The 20,904-nt window shown below is 35.4% G+C and overlaps 1 protein-coding gene across 1 annotated transcript; it reads right to left on the bottom strand.

Annotated features, from left to right (window-relative positions):
• Positions 1 to 17,821: 17,821 nt before the first annotated feature.
• On the bottom strand, positions 17,822 to 20,270 carry LOC131149124 (aspartyl protease family protein 2-like). Its single transcript, XM_058099243.1, has one exon. It carries the CDS (start codon positions 19,796 to 19,798, stop codon positions 18,098 to 18,100), a length of 1,701 nt encoding a protein of 566 aa, XP_057955226.1. The 5' UTR covers positions 19,799 to 20,270; the 3' UTR covers positions 17,822 to 18,097.
• Positions 20,271 to 20,904: the final 634 nt, after the last annotated feature.

Below are 20,904 nucleotides of genomic sequence, written 5' to 3'. Positions count from 1 at the left end.
TCTTTTCTAATTCTCATTCTACCTAAACCAAAGATTTCTTTGAGCTATATCTTAATCAATCACATAAGACATTCAAATATTTATTATGGGTTTTAGTCAACATATCAAATTGATGAAGGGTGAATGAATTGTCTTATTTTAGCAACTTATGTTGCAAATTATATGTGTAGTAGATTTATTCAAGCTCCTGTTTTCACATAATGTTGTGAAACTTGAAAATCAATCAAAATACTTTATCACTATTATATTTTGTATAGACTCCCTAACTTTTACCAGGTCTACCTAATTGGTGAAGTGCATGAGGCCAATGAAATTTTAAGGCACTTGTTTGGAACAATCATTTGAATCTTAAGTCTAAAAACAAGATCCCATCCATGTGAAAGTCCTAGTCATGTGAGTTCAATCGATGATCCAAGTGTGCAGTTGTTCATTTAGATTAAGTCCATAATTCTTTACATCATATTCCAAGTTGGTAGTCATATTGTTGGGTCCATAAATCATCTTGTTGTTTTCCAATTAAGTCCATAGGTCTTTTTGTTACGATTGAGTACTTAGTTTACTTTTCAATTTTGGAGTCAAATCCATATGTCCCAGTAAGTATAGTGGAGTCTGTGTTATTAATTCCTTAACCAAGTAGTTGAGACTGCATTTTGATTCAATTGGTGTTAAGGGGTTCATATAAAGTTCTTTTAATAAAATCTTGGTTAATTGAAACTGTTTTATTAGGTGAACTTTTTGTTTAAAAAATCAGTCCTTGTTCTTTTTATAATTAGCATTGATTTTTTATTTTTATTTGAGTCCAGTGTTTAAATTAAAAATCCATGTGACTGTAATAAGGAAGTCAACATTTTTTCAAGGGCATGTGCCCAATAGGATACAATATAGGGTTGAAAGATACAGGAAAATACAAGGAGAATACATTGTAAGATATAGTGAAAATACAATGTAAAATACAAGGGAAATACAAAAGGAAAATCTTCAGAGAGACCAAACCGCACCTATGCATTGAGGAATATTCCAAGGCATCTCTAGGATACTTGTTCACCAATACAGAAACATATTTGAATGAAGTGAATCAAAACAGTTAAATGAGAAAATAAAAAATCCAAAAGAAGCATGCATAGAGATACCTTGACTTTGAATCAATTTGGAAATAATCCTTGAAAAATATTGCACAAATCAATCAAAAATTGGATTGTATCCCCTCAAATTCTTGGTCAGACTCTCCATTGAATGGAGAATTGGTCATATCGCAAGAAGTGGGGATTAAATTGCTATAGGAAGGAAAGCTAGTGATACAATTGTTGCTTAAAAGGAAAGAAGGAAGAAAAGAAAGATCGGGCCTTGCCTAAATTGACCTAATGTTGGAATTGGTGTATTCCCAAGAGGGATTTGGGGGGGGGGGGGGTTGAATTGGGTGTATAAAAATTCCTCCTAGGTTTAGTTTGAATTCCACAATCAATATTACACAAACCTAGGGTCTTTCTATTAGTTCATAAACCCAATTAATCTCAATAGAAAAACATAAAATTCAAGTGCTAGAATTTGAAATGCAGAAATTAAAGGCAAGCACAAGAAATGTTATCAGGGTTTGGCCAACTGTGCCTACGTCCCCGCCTTGGCTTACTAGAACAAGGATTCCACTATAAAGCTCACTTAACGGGGGGAGCAAGACTTAATACAACCAGGTCAATTCACGGGGCTGACCTTAACCTACAACCGCACCTTACTAGGATGGTGCACTTCGCTTTCCTAACCAGGTCTAAGCCAATCCACGACTATTCAACATGGCTAGTCTCCTTCTTTAAGCTTGTGCCTGGAATACAATCAATGAATACAATACAAACAGTGTACAAAGTGTATGCTTCTTCAACAAGTAGATTTGTACCAGTATCAATCAATCAATGCACATCAATAGTATAGGAACTATAAGCTCAGTGCAATATGTGTATTCACACTCAATCTAATGTCAATAAGCAATCGATAGCAAGAGTGTGTTCTCAATCTAATCTTTGAAACAATATATCAATATATCTCAATCACAAGTGGTGTTTCAAAGATTTCTAAATAGAGTAATCAAAATTTCTCAAAATGATTTTTCTCAAAAGTTCTAACACAAGAGATTTTAGAGAAAAAGCTTGTTAAATGATTTTTGTAATAACAAAAAACAAGACAAGCTTAATGAGTATTGCAACAATGGTGCAAAGACTCACTAGCTAAAAGTTTTCCCCACTCAATGAGTTTATTAGTTAAACTGGGGGGAAAGACTTTGGCTAAAAAACTCTCAATCAACAATCAACAAAAAATTTAAACTTATGAGAGTTATAGCTTTGTAGGATCTCTCACAATATACTCACTCAAAAAGATTTTGCAAGGGAATAATAAGATGAGTATTTTGGCTTGGAGTATGAAAAAGGGGTCTAAAAAATTCAGAGAAAATATTTTCTAATTAAATCCCTAATCACCCCTTAATCTTGCAAATGAGACCCTATATATAGACATGACCAAAATTATGACCATTGGGGACGCCAAGGGTATTTTCAAATTTATTTTAAATATGTTTTAAGAAATTAACCCAATTTAACCCTTAATTACCCATGGTAATAATTAACCAACCCGAGACTTTCCGTCGACTGAGCCATAGGTTCAGTCGCCCGAACAGACACAATGGAAAAAACAAGTTTTCTATGTTCGGGTGCCCGAATTTATCTTCAGGTGGCTGAACCAGGTGATTTTCCAAACACTCGAGATTCAGTAGCCTGTTCTTAAGTTCAGTAGCCCGAACTTGACACTTTGGTCGCTCGAGGGTATTTTGAACGTGAAAGTTTGGGCGCCTGAGTTGGTGGAAAAGTAGCTGACATGAGTTCGGTCAGCTATGGACACTCAAGTCATTTGAGTTTAATTGCCCGAATATAGGTCAACTTTTTGACTGGTCAGTAGTTTGGTCGACTGAGGCAAAATACACTGCCAAGTTCAGTGCCCAAATCCATAGGATTTTGCACATTTAAATTCAATTTTAAAATATAAGATTTCCCAGATAATATATGTGATAGAGGGGACATTCCTAAGTGCAAGTGCTGGGACCTAGGGACCTAGGGTCTTTCTAAAGTCATTTTGCTTGCCGTAAAAATTTGGCGTCAGTCGACGGAAGGGTGATCCCTAAGGTCATTCTAAGGTCTTGAGCTTATATTCCTATATGCATGATATGCAAATTATTACAAACCTTGGAATAAATGATTATTACAGACCCAATTGAATGAAAAAAATACAACACTTAAAAGCAATAAGGGTCTTCATTTTTCTTCGGGTCTTTAAGTGCCATCACATGACATTGTCACTGAAAACTTACACACACACTCGAGAACCAATAAATACTGGAGTATTTGTCATAATCAAAACAGGGTATGACCCATAGGGTCAATAATCTCCCTTTTTTTTATGATGACAAATACTTGCCTACTTCTCTCCCTTTTGGCAACAGCAAAAAGGGCCTAGATAAATCATTTAAGTATATAGGCAAATAAAAGATAATTATCATTCAAATAAAAATATGGTTTTAGGAAATCATTAAAAATAGTGGCAGCATGCCGTTTGAAAATAGAACATTTCCCAGAAGAATATCTGTATAAAAATGACCTGATTGAGTTCAAATGTACAATTTATCCTTAACAATCAACTCAAACAGTCCAATATGATCAAGACAATAAGCATAAGTATAACTCTCAAAAGATATAATAGTTATGCAGCACACACCACCATATAACCAGAAAAATATATCCATATGAACCTTAAAAATAGACAATTCAAAGACAAGATCATATGGCATAACAGATGATTGTGGTAGAAACAACATATTTCAAATTATGATTTTCAGTAAGAGCTTTACATTTTAGCACATGCCATAATGAATTCATTCAAGATCTAAGCTAAACATATAGGTGAGCAAAACAGGGTAGTAATTTAATTCTAGATGCTCCCCTATCAATTTGAGTTATAGCTTAGATGAAATAAACTGCTTATACTAGATAGAGAATTATTTCATTATGCCTAGTAGTATAAGTCATCAATCTAAATCTTTAAAATCAATTGTATTGAATATTTATTAACTATATTTGACCCTGATCAGTATGGTCGTCCCTATAGGTCAAACATGCATAAAAAATAGATATTAAGGCATGCTATAATGCTCATTACCAAGAGCAATCCATACTCCAATCATAAGAACCATGAAAGTTGGATATTATGCTTAGGGTTTCCAGAAGAGCCTCAATAAACAAAAAGCAAAGTGATGCATATTGGTTCTTTAAGCTTTCTTCATAGGGACGGAGTTGAGCTCCCCTAATCATTTGACGATTATATGAGGATGAAATTTGATTTTCATTTAATTTTCACTCATCCTTTAAAAAATATTTTAACATTTATTCTATCATAATCATCCATGTACGAGGTTTTACTTGGCAAAATTCCTGTCGAAATTTTGGTAGCATGCCGTCTATAAATCAGACATTTTCCCAATAAACCTGTACCTGATAAATGGTTGTTTTCAACATAATATTCATATAAAGCATGCAACAACCTAAAATCCACTACCAGCATGCAATTCACATCAACTGCATCTACCATACAGGAGGCATTCTAGACTAAGCATGCAGTCAGGTAGCAATCAACAATTTATAAAGTTTAATCTATCCATCAAGGAAATTTAATCATTCAGTACATTATGGATAGTAGTCTACCATGGTGATTTCATAAAGGCATATAAGCATAAAAGGTAAGATATCAAGAGAGCAGTTCAATATATATAACCATGAAGAATAAAAGCTCCCCTTGAGTTATGCACTCAACTCATTTTATACCTTTTTCATCTCTAAATGTCTTAGCTAAGGATTTTAAGATTTTTAATGATTCAAGCTTGGCTATGATTACTTTAGGCTATGATTACAATGGATATTCATTAAGATGACAAACCTATGTCTGCCTCTTTTCTTATGAGTGAGAGGCACGAGTTCAAATGGCTTTGAATTTTAAGGTTCATGCATAGGTTTCTATGAATTTTGTTCTATCATCTATATTGAAACCTATAGCAATCATTTTAGCCTTTAAACTTAGCTTCTAAGGATATAAAGCTCTAATGGGTTTAACTTGAAGTTTAAGAGCTTATGAAAGGAATTAAAATAAATACTCTAAAGGTTTTAATCTTTATTATGTTCGGAAGAGTATTTTGGTAGTAGCAAGACATTGTACAAGATAAGCATTCTAAAGAATATGTCCTAACTTATTCTGGCAAAGAGTATTGTGGAGGATATGAATAACTAATAACTTACGCTCTTTGGTGGTTGGAATGTATCTTTTAGATATAATCATAATTTTGGAGCAAGGATACGAACCAATAAGAGGATGAATCTTTACCTGATGTGATCGTGGTATGGTAAAGATTTCCTATGGAGGAGATAGGTGAACCAAGATTAGAGGATTTTTATATTTAAAGCTCCAAAGGAATATTTTTGTTTACTTGATTTCCTTAGTGGATGCCTCTAATTTTGATTACGAGTAGGATGTCTTTTTAATTAGCACTAGTAGATGTGGAATTTATTATCATTGGTGCTTATACCTATAGTGATGACTAGATTTTGATTAATAAGATTAGGGTTAAAGGTATGTATACTAGGATGAATCCCTAAAGCTCATTTCTGTGCAATGGACAACAGTTGCTTAACTTAAGATGTTTTATCTTCAAGCATGAGTTAAGCATTTAGAATTAATTACCAGGAAAACATGCCTTGTCCATTTGGAAGTGGATTTTACTTTAACACACTTTGACCAATATTTTCATATTTTACCCAATCATTATAATGTATATGCATTAGGCTCAAATTGGATAAATTTCTTGAATTTTCACATTGGTATGATTTCTCTGAAGTTCTTAATATGCAAATAGTGTATATTGAAGGCATATACTAAGTTTTGATATTTTAAGCACATATTACTCCCTAGGCCATATAGTCATCACAAATCCTAAATCTAGGAACTAAGGATGGATTAAATGATTATATGATTCCAATTGAAATCCATTTTTCCTTAAGTCTTACTAGGCTTGTTTTTCTGATCACCCATATCATCCTTTTATCCAAGCCTCTTCCATTTTTACTTGATGAGGCAAGATTATGGATTTGATAAGCTAAATAGGAACCCTTTTTGAAAACTTTATTTATTTTAACTTTTAAGGGTTTATTATGATTATTCTTTTCATTTTTAACTTTGAATGTAACTCTAGAATAATCATCCATTTCTTTCTCTAAGTAGATAATGTTCAATATCTTCTGAATCTTTCTCTTTTCTAATATGGCATGATAATCTTTTAATTTTCTAAATATGCTGCCAACTTTTTACTTTTTTTTTTGTCAGAAAGATTTTCTGCTTAGACATCCTAACTGCAGTCTTATGAGCATTAAGGAATTTCTTTTTCGGTTTCTCATAAGATGTCATGCTTCCAAAGTTAGATGCACATGATTCAACACAAGATTTAATATAAGAATTATCACCTGAATTAGTGCGTGCCTTATCATCACAAGAAACATAAGATGATTCATGCATGATGTATTGTAGGATATAACACAAGAATCATCAAATAAATCATTAACTAAAATAGAAGGTGAATCATATACCGGTTCATTAATAAACGTTATTTGCCCATGATTTACCTCCTCTTGATCTTTTGGAGTTAAAATGTTTGGAGTAGTAGACTCCTCCTCTTTGCTTTCTCCATATCTCCTTTTTAGCTTTTCCCAAATTTCTTGTGCACTTTTACATGCCACAATCTCAACAAGAATATTAGGGTCTAATGCAAGATATAACATGTCCATGGCATATGAATTTGCATGCATTAACCTAATATCATTTTGATCCAAGGGTATACGAATTCCATTTACAATCACCCGCAAGGCCATCCAATCCATTGCTTTTATAAATATGCTCATTTTAATTTTCGAGGTGGTGTAATCGACACCACACAATATAGGAGGACTCAAAGGTGATCGTGCCTCTTCGAATGGAGATACACCAATGTGAGTCATCTTGATTTTTAGCAAAAAAGTTTAAGTTAATGCCACGAGGCTCTGATACCAATTGTTGGAATTGGTGTATTCCTAAGAGGGGGTGAATTGGGTGTTTAAAAATTCCTCGTAGGTTTAGTTCAAATTCCACAACCAATATTACACAAACCTAGGGTCTTTCTATCAGTTCATAAAACCAATCAATCTCAAAAATAAAAACATAAACATTCAAGTGTTGGAATTTAAAAAGCGGAAATTAAAGACAAGCACAAGAAATGTTATCGGGGTTCGCCCAACTATGCCTACGTCCTCGCCTTGGCTTACCAATACAAGGCTTCCACGATAAAGCTCACTTAACGGGTGGAGCAGCATGTTAGAAAAGGTGTATTCCCAAGAGGGGGGGGGTGAATTGAAATTTTTAACTTTCTTCCTAGGTTCAACTGATCCTACAATCAGTATTACACAAACCAAGAGTCTTTCTATGCAATTCCAAATGCGTAGATAAAAATGATGTGGAAATTAAATCAAACGCATCATTCACACCATAACATACATGTGCGGTAAATATAGAGTATAGAAATATAAACAAGGCACATGATATGTTATCGGGGTTCGGCCAACTGTGCCTACGTCCCCGCCTCTAGCTCGCAAGTCAAAGGATTTCACTAATGGCTCACTTAAGGGTGGAGCGGAACCGTTTACAACTAGGTCAAATTAACACAGGGCTGACCTCAACCTTAACTAGGTCAATTAGCGGGGCTGACCTCAACCTACATGCATTAACAGGACGACGCACCTAGCTTTCCTAACTGGGTCTAAGCCAATCTGGGACTATTCAAGGGCTAGTCTCCCTCTTCAGGCCCATTCCTAGATATACAACAAATGTGTATATAATCAGATGGTACAATGATTGTGCTTTCAAGTAAAGAAGATGTGTACCCAAATTCGCACAATAACATACACCACAAATATGATTCAATATGTAAGCTCAATATGGTCTAGATGGTTCAACTCTCAAAAGTATTTTCTATCAGTGTAATGTATACGTGAGAGTGTCAAACAAGCAATCTTTGTATCACAAGATATTTAGCCAATAAGTTCACACAAAGATGACAAGTCTCAAGTATTTGAATCAACAGGGTATTTCAAGCATGTAAGTATAAAATAAAGTATATGCTTGGATTGCAAAAGATGTGTAATCTTTGTATTCAGCAAATAATATATGAGTGAGTAAATATTGCAACAAAGATCACTATCACACAAAAAAATATCTCTTCAAATATTTTTCAAGATAAATGCACAGGAAGTGTTTGAAAAGTTTTCGCAATCAAAAAACAAATACAAACTTCTCAAGATCTTGCAATGAAGGTGCAAGCTTGGAAGATCTATCAAAGTCTTCTCAGGATAGACTTATCAACAAAGTCCCCTAAGAATCCTTAGGTTTTGCTCTCAAATAAAATCGTGTCAAGCAAATAAGACAAGGAGAGCAAACCTTTCCAAACACACACTCAATCCACAAAAGATTTAAACACTAATAGAGGGTAAGCTTAAGTGAATGAGGCTAAAATATGAGTAGTATAGGCTTTTGGATTTTCAGAGAATTCTCCCTTAATCAAAGTAGCTAATGCATACTAATTTTCTCAAATGATCTCATATATATAGGCATAGGAGAAAATATGAACGTTGGGGACCTATTGGGTATTATTAGGGAAGTTTAATGATATTTAAAGTATTTTAACCCTATTTAAAAAATATTTAACTGCGGTAAAAATTAGGACAACCCGAGAGGTCCGGTCGATTAGAAATGTTTTGGTCGACCATGACTCATATGGTTCGGTCGACCACGGGAATTTTGAACTAAGGGCTCGGTCGACCAGGAGAGGACGATTTCTCAATTTTTCGAGGTTCGGTCAACCAGGCCATTTTGAACTGGTTGGTTTGGTCGACCAGACAGTTGGGAATTTTCCCGAGGACCCTCGGTCGACCAGGTAGTTGGAGTACAAAACTGGCTCGGTCGACCAGATGGTCAAATATTTGACCTAAGGAGGTTTCGATCGACCAGGGCTTTTTGAACTGCCTGGTTCGGTCGACCAGGGCCTTAGTCAACTGTTGACCCAGGCCTGGTTCGGTCGACTAGGATAAAATGAACTGCCTGGTTCAGTCGACCAAAAGTGCACCAGGTGTGCATTTCGGTCCTATTTCGAATCATACAAACCCTATTCAAGTGCCTAACAAACATATGTGCAAATGTGTGTGTCCTAGAGCCACTTGGGGTCCAATTTGAAGACACCGAAAAAAGTCGGTCGACCGAAGGAAAAACCCTAAGGTCTTTCTAAGGTCATTTCTCATTCACGGTTTGTTTGAGCTTACATATTATCATACATGTGATGTGTGTGAGCTTGTTACAAACCAGAGCCCTAGTTACTATTATAGACCAATTAATTGAAATATATTACAACTTTGAATAGAAGTTGGTTTTCAGGCTTTACTTGCTTTGTGCACATCTTGATCTTAACAATCTTAGTTCCTGTACAAAAACTCAAACACTCATTAGATACAGTGAGTATTTGTCATAATCAAAATCGAGCATGACCAATAAGGTCAACATAGCACCTAATACAACTAGGTCAATTCACGAGGCTGACCTTAATCTACAATCGCATCTTACTAGGATGGTGCACCTAGCTTTTCTCATAATCGATGGGTGACACGTGGCAAAACTTTAGCCATGCATGTTGATGAGATGTGGTTAATCCCTGGCCGTCCAATTTGTGTTTCCTTAGGACGGTTTGGATCGTGCCACGTCCCTGATCCACGTACACCCACCCCCATCCATCCATTTGTCTACACGTGGCTAGGTGATGTCGTCGTGACGTTACCACGCCTGCCCCTTTAATAATGATACATATATTCATGTCAGGCCACGTGTCTTCACCCAATAACGACATGTGGCTCGTTCCATTGACTCGACCCCCTTTCTCCTGAATCGGTTGATCGGGTTCAAACCGGTCTAAACTGGTTCCCTTATTTTCTTAATTATTTTGTTATTAAATTATTTATTTTATTTTAAAAATGGGTAAAAGTAGCAGAAAAAATCACAAAAAAGTTAGGAAAAATTAGAATATTTTTGGGAAAAAGTTTTTTAAGGTTAGGAAATTATTTTAATTCATTTTTTCACTTGAGAAAATGGGGAAAAAGCTTCAAAACCTCTCAAAATTTTGGAAAATATTAGAAATAGTTGGGAAAATCCCCCAAAAATTTTGAAATAAATATGAGAGCTATTTTCTTAAAATATTTTCTCAATTTTTAAAAGGGGTGTGTCACTATGATTTTAAAAAGGGCAATGGGCTTTTCTAGCTTCACCTCTATTAGCTTTGAGGGGGGAGCAGCGTTTCTAAACGAGATCCTCAATTTTGGGGGTCTTATTAGATAATTCCTAAATCACACCCAACTTTTATTATACTCTATAAAATGTGTATTTTTTTTATTTAATTGGATACATTTGGCTATTTGTTTATTTAAAAGGAGTAAAATAAAAGGCTATTTGAAATTCAATTTGGGGTAATTCTTAGTTAATTAGGTATCATTCGTGTACCTTCCCCTCACATAACCAAACTCCTGATTTTGATCCTAGTATATGCAGACCCATACTATTCTAAATTGAGTAGTAATCAGGTGTTCTAACCACACAAAAAAAGGTTAGTGGCGACTCCAAACTTCCTATTTTTCCCAAAAATAAAAAAAAAAAATTCATTTTTATTCACCTCCCCGGGGCATAGAGCTCTCAGGACATCGCGACACTTTGGTCCATTTAAATTGAAGAACACAAAATACAAATCTTATGATTTTCACACTTGAAGAGCTCACTCCTTTTTCTTCATTGAAGTACTACAAATGCGATCCTTTCAATTTTGTGCTACATAAAAGAGGGTTAAATAGAAAATGGAGGCTTGGGTTTGCCATTAGACACAATAAGAGCGAATGTTGCTCTAACATTTCCATTCCCTTTGAAAAGAATTTTAGCTTCCCTTAACGACACTTAAGCTCTGTTTGGAACTTGAAAAATATTAAGAAAAGGAGAAGAAAATTTGAAAGAATCCACTTTTCATGTAGTTATCAAGTCAGAAAGAAAATAAAATATATAGTAAATTGATTTACACAATATAAGCATTTGATTTAAAAAAAAAAAATTAGGCCAAAAGACATTCACCTCCCTTGAGGTTTGGTAAAAAAATAGAAGCCTTCCTTGAGGTTTCAAAAATGGTACAAATCTCCGCTAAGGTTTCAAAAATGTCATAGACCTCTCATTAGGTTTGCCAAAAAGACACAGTCCTCTCCTAAAAAAAAATTCATCTTTTTGAAAAAGATAAGGAGAAATTTGTATCTTTTTGATAAATCTCAGAGGAGGTCTCTAAGATTTTTAAAACCTTAGAGGAGGTTTTTGAAATTTTTGAAATTTCAAGGAAAGTCATTATCTTTTTGTTAGACCTGAGGGGAAGTAAGTGTCTTTTGCCCAAAATTTTAATGATATTAGGACAAATTTTTATTTTCAGTATTTAATATTGAGAAAAATATAATTGAAAATGAGTTTCTTTCGTATTTTCATTTCCTTCGCCAAACAAAAATTTTGATTCAAATGGACCTCAATAAAAAAAAAAGGTAAAATCATGTTTCCTCGTTTAAGAAACTATCACGATACAAAGGCCAAAGATAACAAGATAAGGTAACAAATATACTAATTTGACTTTAGCAAATATTTCATAACATATGTTCTAAAAAATCATGTACATTGGTGGGCTAAGAATTTTAGCACTTCAAATTGGTCAAATCAATATTATTATAAACTTAACATTTTAATTGCTAAATTGTTTATAAATATGTCCACAAATGATAATGATATACAAAATAAAATTTTGTATAAACAACATATTCAACTATGCCCGTTCCTAAGTCAACTCATGCTAAGATGAGAACTTATATTGTACTAATTACTTTATGTTTAGGAGAAGTTTGAATTTTAAATTGTATGAATTTGAACAAAATGCAAAATCAATCCATTGGGTTAGGGACGCAGAAAATTATTAGATAAAGTAGCAAGCTAGAAAATTGCGCTGCAGATTAAAAATTGGATGTGGCTAGCTTTTAAACTTCCATTTGGCCCTCAAATTAAAATTAAACTAAAAGAATTTTGGGCTTTCATCAATGTTTATAGGCTTAGTAACTAAAGATGACTTTGGCCCCTTTGTTTGGATTGACTAATCCTTTTAAAAAACAAAAGTTAGGTTTAATACATTTGATAACAACTTTTTTAGTTTATAAAATGTTAATATTTTTTTTTTTAAAACAAAAAGAAACCTTAAGACATTCAAATCTGACCTTATCATTCTTGTTTTTAATTGATTCATGAGATTGACTAGAGGCAAATGAGTTGGCAACTTATGCAGCATATTATGCATGTAGTGCATTTGAATCTTCAATGAAACTCTCAATTCACATAGTATTGTGAAACTTGAAAATCACTAAAATTATGTTAAATTTACCAAATTCAACTGAATCTAAATTCAAAATCTAAATTCTACGCTTTTAAAAGACTTAATCAAAATCACACTTTGATTGACTCAAAATGAAAAATATGAATACTTGAAGAGCACACTCTTTTATCACACAAATATGATAACTTATGACATCAATTTAGAAGGGTTTTTTTTTTTTTAGATCTACTTATCAATATATGCTCTAAAAAATTATGCACATTGATGAGAAAAAATTTTTTTTTTTTTGCTCAAACATCATTTATGAATATGCATCCTCACATGACAGCAACATATGAAATAATTGTTATGATATCGATCCAAAATAACAATGCAAAACAAGTTAAACAATAAAATTTGGAATTTTGCAAAGTAACGTATTCAACTACGTCTGTTCCTAAGTCAACTCACGCTTAACATGGGTTAACTTGAGTCCACCAAAACCAAGTAGAGTAAAAATGCACATTAATCTCATGTATTTTGAGTAACTAATACATATATAAATCATCATAATTAAGAATTAATAATCATTAAAACATGAACACAAAAATATTAATTAAAGACAACACTTAATGCATAAGTTTTGTATTCAATTAACACATAACAATTAAGTTTTATCATCATTAAAATCAATCTACTGGGTTAGCATATGCCAAAATTTATTAAATGGGCTGGGTTTGCAAAAGCCAAGCAGTAGGTTAGATGATTAGGTTGCACTCTAGTTAGGTGGAAAATTTGGATTGCTACCCTCTCAACATCCTTTTGGTTCTCTAGTTAAAAATAGATTAAAACAGTTTTTGACTTGACTTGTAACATTAAGATTTTAGAGATCAACAAGTTAAGGTGAGTTTGACACTTTTTTTTTTAGTGAATTAATTCATTTACATAACAAAAGTTGGGCATAACATGTTTAGCTAAAAGTTTTTTTTTTTTGTTTAATTATAATTAAGTTTAGCATTTTTAGAAAAACAAATTAAAAATTTAATTAGTTAACCATTTTGAATCGTGCTTTTAAAACTTGTTATAAAATAGGAAGGGGGGACATACCCATGTGTGGATGTCCCCCATATCAATCTCATCTTCTTTATCTCTGTCACCCATTTCCTTCATTTACTATTATAATGATTACCCACTGGGTTTCCACGTGTTCGTTTTACGGTCCACGTGACTAATTCCGCACCCCTTGAAGTACTATTATAATGATAAAATAGAAAACAAAACAAGGGAAAGTCAACATTGTCTATTGAGGAAGAAGAAAAGAAAATGAAATTTGCCTGCTCCTTTGGCTATATAAGGAGGAGTTGCGAAGAAGAGATTGGCGATGCACAAGAGAAGCAGAAGAGAGCAGAGAAAGGGTCAGAGGAAAAATACGCAGAAAATAGAAAAGAAAGAAAAGAAGAGAAAAGAGTGAGACGTTTTAAAAGGTAAGGAAGGAGGATATTTTGTACAAAGTCAGATACATGTTGTAATTCCTTTTAACATAGTGAAGTTTTGATCCCATCCATCTGTGAAGTAGGTACATCTGAACCACGTAAAACCTTGGTCTTGTCTCTATTTATTTTATTGTTAATTATCAGCATGCTTTTATACCAAAACTAAATTATTTAATTCGGACAATTCTAGGCCTAGAAGCATTTTTAGATTTTCCTTAGTTTTTGAGTTGAAAAGAAATCCATGCCAACTTAAAAAAAAAAAAAATTGGTGCACCAAATTTGAATCTTACACTTTGGGAGCACCATACCATTTTTTTTTTTAAAAAATCCATACCATATTTTGAAAATCATACAACTTAAATAACCCTTAACTCGGTGTCCAATTGGGAATTTAAAAGTCAGACAATTTAAATATACCTAAATCTATAGCCAAATCATGTTGTATAGAAGTCAAACAAGTTAACTCGCATGTTTGGATTTTGATTTAGGAATTTTAATTTTATAGGCAGCAGTGAATTGAAATATAAATGAAGCTGTCCAAGTCTCATCTTAAAATAAAATAAAATAAAATAGGATTATTTATGAGTCCAGGGGGTAATCCAATTAGGTACCTACAACAAGTAAAATATAGGGAAGACAAAACGGGGAGAAGAAAAGTACTCAAAGAAAAGAAGGTCAAAGAATAGCTATTCTAACATGATCAACTCTCTCTCTCTCTCTCTCTCTCTCTCTCTCTCTCTCTCGGCAGTAAGAGTTGACCGAACCCCTTTTATTATTCCTTTCACATCCCCATCAAGTTTGAATTTGAGACATTTAACATGAAAGTTTTATAGCTTATCAATTGGATACTTCATAATTTATTTTGATGAGAAGGGGAAGAAAAAGAAGAGAGGAGGTTGAAGAGGAAAAAATAAAAGGAATGAATCACCAAATTAAAAATAAGGCAAAAGATATATACACATTTCTTTAAATTTTAAAAATTATATGCACCATTCGTAAGATTTCAAAAATTTTATATCTACCCCTCTAACTTGATAAAAAGATGATTACTTTCCTAAATATTTGGGGGAAAAGTTAGTTCAGTTGGGGAGGAATGTAAGTTTCCCACAAATCAAATTGTCAAGGAACTATATTTTTTTTTTGGGTCAAATCCTAACATAGATGTATTGAGTTTTTGAGATTTTAAAAGAATTGTGCGTTTTTTTAAAAGGTAAAGCCCGCCAAAGTTGAGAAAAATAATTTTATATTTTTATTTTAATTTTTCAATGAATTATGATAGAGTTATCTAATTTTTCAATTTACAACATTAATTTAGAATAAATGATCAACAATAAAAGTTTTGACACTATTTACCTGTGAAAATAATTTTATTTTTTATTTCTAATTTTTTAAATAATCACAAAAATATCACTTTATTTTTCAAATTTCTAAATTGATATAGAAAAGTTAGAAACTATTATTTTAATATTTTTTAGAATTCTAATTCCTTACTTTTCATATAGGAGCATGAAATTTGAGTTTTACACTTTGATTTGTATAGATTATTTATTGAGTTTCTTCTCAGCAAATCCAAAGTCCAAATCCATTGTAACGCCCCAACCTGAGTTTGTCAAGGAGATTTGCGTCTCTCCTCCTCCACCTAGATCAGACAATAGGGGACGGACCTTATTGGACTAATGACTGATCCCACAGACCAACACGTGTCATTTTCAGTATGTTTTGTCCCCACTTACACACTTCTTGAGAAAATTTCTTAGAAGGTCACCTATCCCAAGATTACTCCAAACCAGGTACGCTTAACGCGGAGTTCTTATGGAACGATTCCCAAAAAGAAAGATGCAACTTATTGATTTGGGTTGTAATATCAAATCATTTTAAACCTTTCTTTCACGGGGTATCACATTCTCCTCCACTTACAGAACACAACGTCCTACAATAGGAGGGTGGTCGTTTTCGGACTAATGACTAACCCTATAAACCAACACGTGTCTTTTTTAGTGTGTTTTGTCCTCACTCACATATTTCTTGAGAAAACTTCGCAGAATGTCACCTATTTCAAGATTACTCCAAGCCAAGCACGCTTAATGGTGAAATTCTTATGGGAAGGCTCTCGAAAAGAAATGTGCATCTTGTTGATATAAGTAGTAAACATCAAATCCTTTTTAAATCTTTCATCCACAGGGTATCACATTCTCCCCCACTTACAGAACGCAACGTTCTCGTTGCGAAACCCACATTTCCAAACTCAGGCGATATGAATCTCATCACACTTTCGGCTGGGTAATTGCTCGGATACCATTATGTAACACCCTAACCTGGGTTTATTAGGGAGCACTGCGTCTCTCCTCCTTCACCTAGACCAGACAATAGGGGGCGGACCTTATTGGACTAATGACTAGTCCCACAAACCAACACGTGTCTTTTTCAATGTGTTTTGTCCTGACTCACACACTTCATGAGAGATGTGAATCTTATCACACTCTTCTCCACCTGGACCAGACAATAGGGGATGAACCTTATTGGACTAATGACTGACCTCACAGACCAACAAGTGTTATTTTTAGTGTGTTTTGTCCCCACTCACACACTTCATAAGAGATTTGAATCTCATGACACTTCCGGCTGAGTAATTGCTCTGATACCATTATGTAACGCCCAAACCTAAGTCTGTTAGGGAGTACTGCGTCTCTTTTTCTCCACCTGGACCAGACAATAGGGGGCGGACCTTATTGGATTAATGACTGGCCTCACAGACCAATACGTGTCTTTTTCAGTGTGTTTTGTCTTCACTCACATATTTCTTAAGAAAACTTCCCAAAAGGTCACACATTCCAAGATTACTCTAAGTCAAACACGTTTAACATGGAGTTCTTATAAAAGGACTCATGAAAAGAAAGGTGCACCTTATTAATATGGGTAGTAACATCAAATTTTTTTAAACCTTTCTTCCACGGGATATCACATCCATGGTCTCAATCACTACTTTATATAATATTTAAAAATTTTAAAAATAAGAATTTTCTTTTTGTAATTTTAATGAAAATTTTTTTGTACAACTAAATAAAGTTATTATTTTATATATTTTAGTATGATTCTTGGAAACTAAAACATAAGTTGTTAAATAAAAAATGAAAAATATTTTCCAAAAGTAAGTAGTACTAAAAAAAAAAAAAAAGGGCAATGCTTACAATTTGATCTCAATTATGTTTAGTCCTCAGAATAATCCAAAATGAAAATAGAGATTATGGGTAAAAATTAGGAAATGAAAATCCAACCAAAAATCCAGAATGGTAGAAGATTCACTACAGGCCTCCACATTATTTTTTTTTGGATTACGCACTGAGTTTCCCTATGTCCGTTTTACGATCCACGTGACTAATCCCGCGTCCCTTGAAGTCGATCCTACAACTCCAAAGGGAGATAAATTTTAGGAATTCAGGAGTGGAAACGAATCCGGGAGGATTTGAATTCCTGATCTCGTGAGAGGCACTTTCGAAGCCCTCCTCCACATTATTATTATTATTATTATTATTATTATTTTTTTTAATATCGCCGGGTGTCCATGCCCGTCAACGTCCGTTTTAACGGTTCGCGCCTGTCCTGACTATTCCCACGCCCCGTGGATCCGGTCCCACATCACCACGAGGAGGGTAAAGCAGGAGCTTAGGGGAGGAATCGAACCCGGGTGGCACAAAGGCTGACCTCGTGAGAGGCATACCCGGTTATTCGCTCGACCACCTGAACTACGCCCTGGGGTCCTCCCCCACATTATTGAGTGAAGGTTTTGATGAGAGAGAAAAAAAAATGCTGAAATTAAAGATTCTGAGAAGCTTAATTAACACTTTCTTTTGGACCAAAAACTTCAAGTCCAAATGAAGAAGTATAAACTGGACATCCAAAGTGAACCATCAAAACAAGATTATTTAAACAAAAGAAAAAAAATGAATCTAATCCCATGTATTGTTACCTTTTTCCTTTTTTTTTTTCCCTACGAAAATGTAAAATGAAAATCTTCCCCAAGAAGTGGCCGACATGTTTACAATTTTCTCGCATTTTCCCTCCTAGTCCTGCCATCCAAACACTAAACATCAGCACAGTTCCTGGGTGCAAATCCCAGCCTAGACTTCTTTGTATCATACAGAATATGAAAATTCTGCTGCTGATAATTCCCAATTATGGACAGCCCAGAGCGCGGAGTTCCCGAAATCGCCAAGCACACCACCTCGTCCGGCTCCAGCTTGATGAAATAATTCTCCACCGGGAAATTCCACACTGCTCCGTCGCGAAATCGGATCCCGAACTCCGGCAGAATAGGATTCTCAACTCCAGATACATTGTAACACGGTTCCAGAACCGGAAAATCCTCGATGATTGGGTAATCTTTCACCTTCCTCACAAATGCTTCCTTTATTTTCTGGTACCCCGGCTCTGCAAAATAACTCAGAGTGGTTCCCGAATCAACGATCGTCCCACCTGCTCCCGCCGGCGTCGGCTGCCAAGTCTCCTCCGGTATGTCCAGAACCTCTCCTCCGACGAGAATCGACTGTATCTGAACGTAGTAAAATGTATCGACTGGGTTCTCTTTTCCGGCGCCCAACGATGTGAAATTCAGATCCGGGTGGCTCAACAACTTCTTGTCCTCCCCAAAAATCAACTTGCTGCTTACACTGGTGTTGCTATTCCGATCCACAAGGCAGTAGGAGAAGGAATGGCCGTAAAGCGACTGAAGCTGAGAGGAGAAGGACAGAGGCCCCCTCCCGAGTCCTAACAATCCGGCAGCCCCGTGAAAGAGGCCTCTATTCCAGTGGCCGCACCCGAACATTACGTTCTCCACCTGCCGGAATTCTGGCTCACCCGCCGGCGTCGTGAGGTTGACCGTGAAGGTTTCTAGCGCAAAATCGCCGGTCGTGTTGGAGCTGTCGCCGTACCAGTAGTAGTAAGGGCAGCTCTGGTCCGCAGCTCTACACGGCACCGGCGGATCCGGCGACGAAACCAGTTTGCACCGGTGGTCGCCGCAGCTAATGTTCATAAACGAACTCGAGTCTTTGGGATCGTAAAAGGGTCCCCTTTGCTCAAAACAATCGTGGCAGGGCAGGCATTGAAGCCAGTTGAGATCGCTGCCGGTATCGAGAATTAAGGAGAAGTGCTTCGGAGGAGTACCCACAAAAACGTCCATGAAGTACTCTCCGGAACCAAGGCTGACTCCAGATTCCAGAGTTGCCATGAGCTGGCCGGAAAAGCCCCCGGCGTGCGACCCCGGCGGCGCTACGGGAGCCACCGCCGGCCTAATTTGTTGGTCCGGTGGCGCTGCGGCGCTGGTACCTTTCTTTAGCCTTGAAATGGTGTTTTGGTTCTTCTTCTCTGTGATCCTCGTATGCAGAGTGTCGATTCTAGTGAAGTCTCTGGCTGTGGAATCAATTACGGATTCTTTGCCCTCTGTTTCTGGGCTTACCGATCGATGCTTCAGGTGGAGCTTCAGCGCATGTTCGCGCGGTTTAAGCATATCAACAACGTCGTCGTCGTCATCGCCTCGCTGTTCTTCTGTAGTTAACGATTGGGTCGTTGCTTGTGATGTTCTGGGTTTCGTAAAAGAAGGAAGGCCGCATCCAGTAGTTGCGGAGGAGGAGACAGCATTGAAGCTAGCATGGTCCGGCAATTCGATGCCGGCGAGAACAGAGCCACTGGAATTGAGATTGTTGGGGTTCTGAACTTCGGCGGCGGTTAGGAAGGCGCCGATGAAGAAGAAAAGGAGAACCAGATTGCGGATAGCCTTGAGAATCATTGGGAAGGGGGTTTTCTTGTTTGGTTGGAGAGAGAGAAAATCCTACATGAAGTAGAAGTTGGGAAAATTCAAGGGAAAGGGCAAGATTAACAAAATTGTCTTTGGGGTCTAAAGCAGGAATACTTTTCAATTCAAGAAAAGGGGGCTGAGGAAGCAAAATCCAGAACAGGAACTTGGGTTGAGGGATTATAATCGAAACTCTGAGCTCTTGTTGCCGGGAAAAAGGAAAGAAAGAGAAAAGAGAAAATAAGGGATATGAGACCGAAAACGTGGTAATATGTTGTATTTAATGAGGGAAAGGGTAAAGGAAAGCGAAAAGATGAAAGAAGAAGAAGAAGAAGAAGAAGAAGAAGAAGAAGAAGAAGAAAAGAGAAGGGAAGACGGAAGACAGGCAGAAGGGGTCGGGGTCGGGGTCGTGTGTCTTCCCCTCAGAATCCGTGGCATCAGAGACTTTGAACCTTAGTGGGTTTAGAGACGCAGCGTTGCCAAGCCTACGCGGTTTCATTAAATAATTTTTTTATTTGAATGTGTGCGGGGAAAAATAAAAAAAAAACTTCAGAGGTCGTGAGGTTTGGCTGCCTTTGTTTTACTATTATTATTATTATTATTATTATTATGGATTTGGAAGAAATTATTTATTTATTTATTTATTTATTGTTTTGGACATACTATTAACTTGGTCTTTCTTTTAAAGTCTTTCCCTTTCCAATAGGGTATCTCCTTCTCCTCTTTTATCTCGTTTTCTCCCAAAGTTTTACTTGGTAAAACTCTCTCTCTCTCTCTCTCTCTCTCTCTCTCTCTCTCTCTCTCTCTCTCTCTCTCTCTCTCTCTCTCATGTTTTTAGAACTTTTTATGCAATATGCTGAACTACATCCATTAATAACAATAACAAGATTAGGATAGTGGATGTTTTAAAATTATAAGATGGTCCACAATTTTTCTGTGTGCATTTCATATATATATATATATATATATATATATATTATATAGTACGTGTATTTTTTTATTATAAATAAATATCATATTTGCAGTAATACTCATTTTGTTTTAAGTATTATTAAAGTCATTGTAAATAATAGTTCTTCATTAGTGATTTGTGATTCAGA

This window comes from Malania oleifera, chromosome 2, assembly GCF_029873635.1.
Source record: "Malania oleifera isolate guangnan ecotype guangnan chromosome 2, ASM2987363v1, whole genome shotgun sequence".
NCBI classification, from domain to species: Eukaryota; Viridiplantae; Streptophyta; class Magnoliopsida; order Santalales; family Ximeniaceae; genus Malania; species Malania oleifera.
This window is presented reverse-complemented; position numbering and strand designations above follow the sequence as displayed.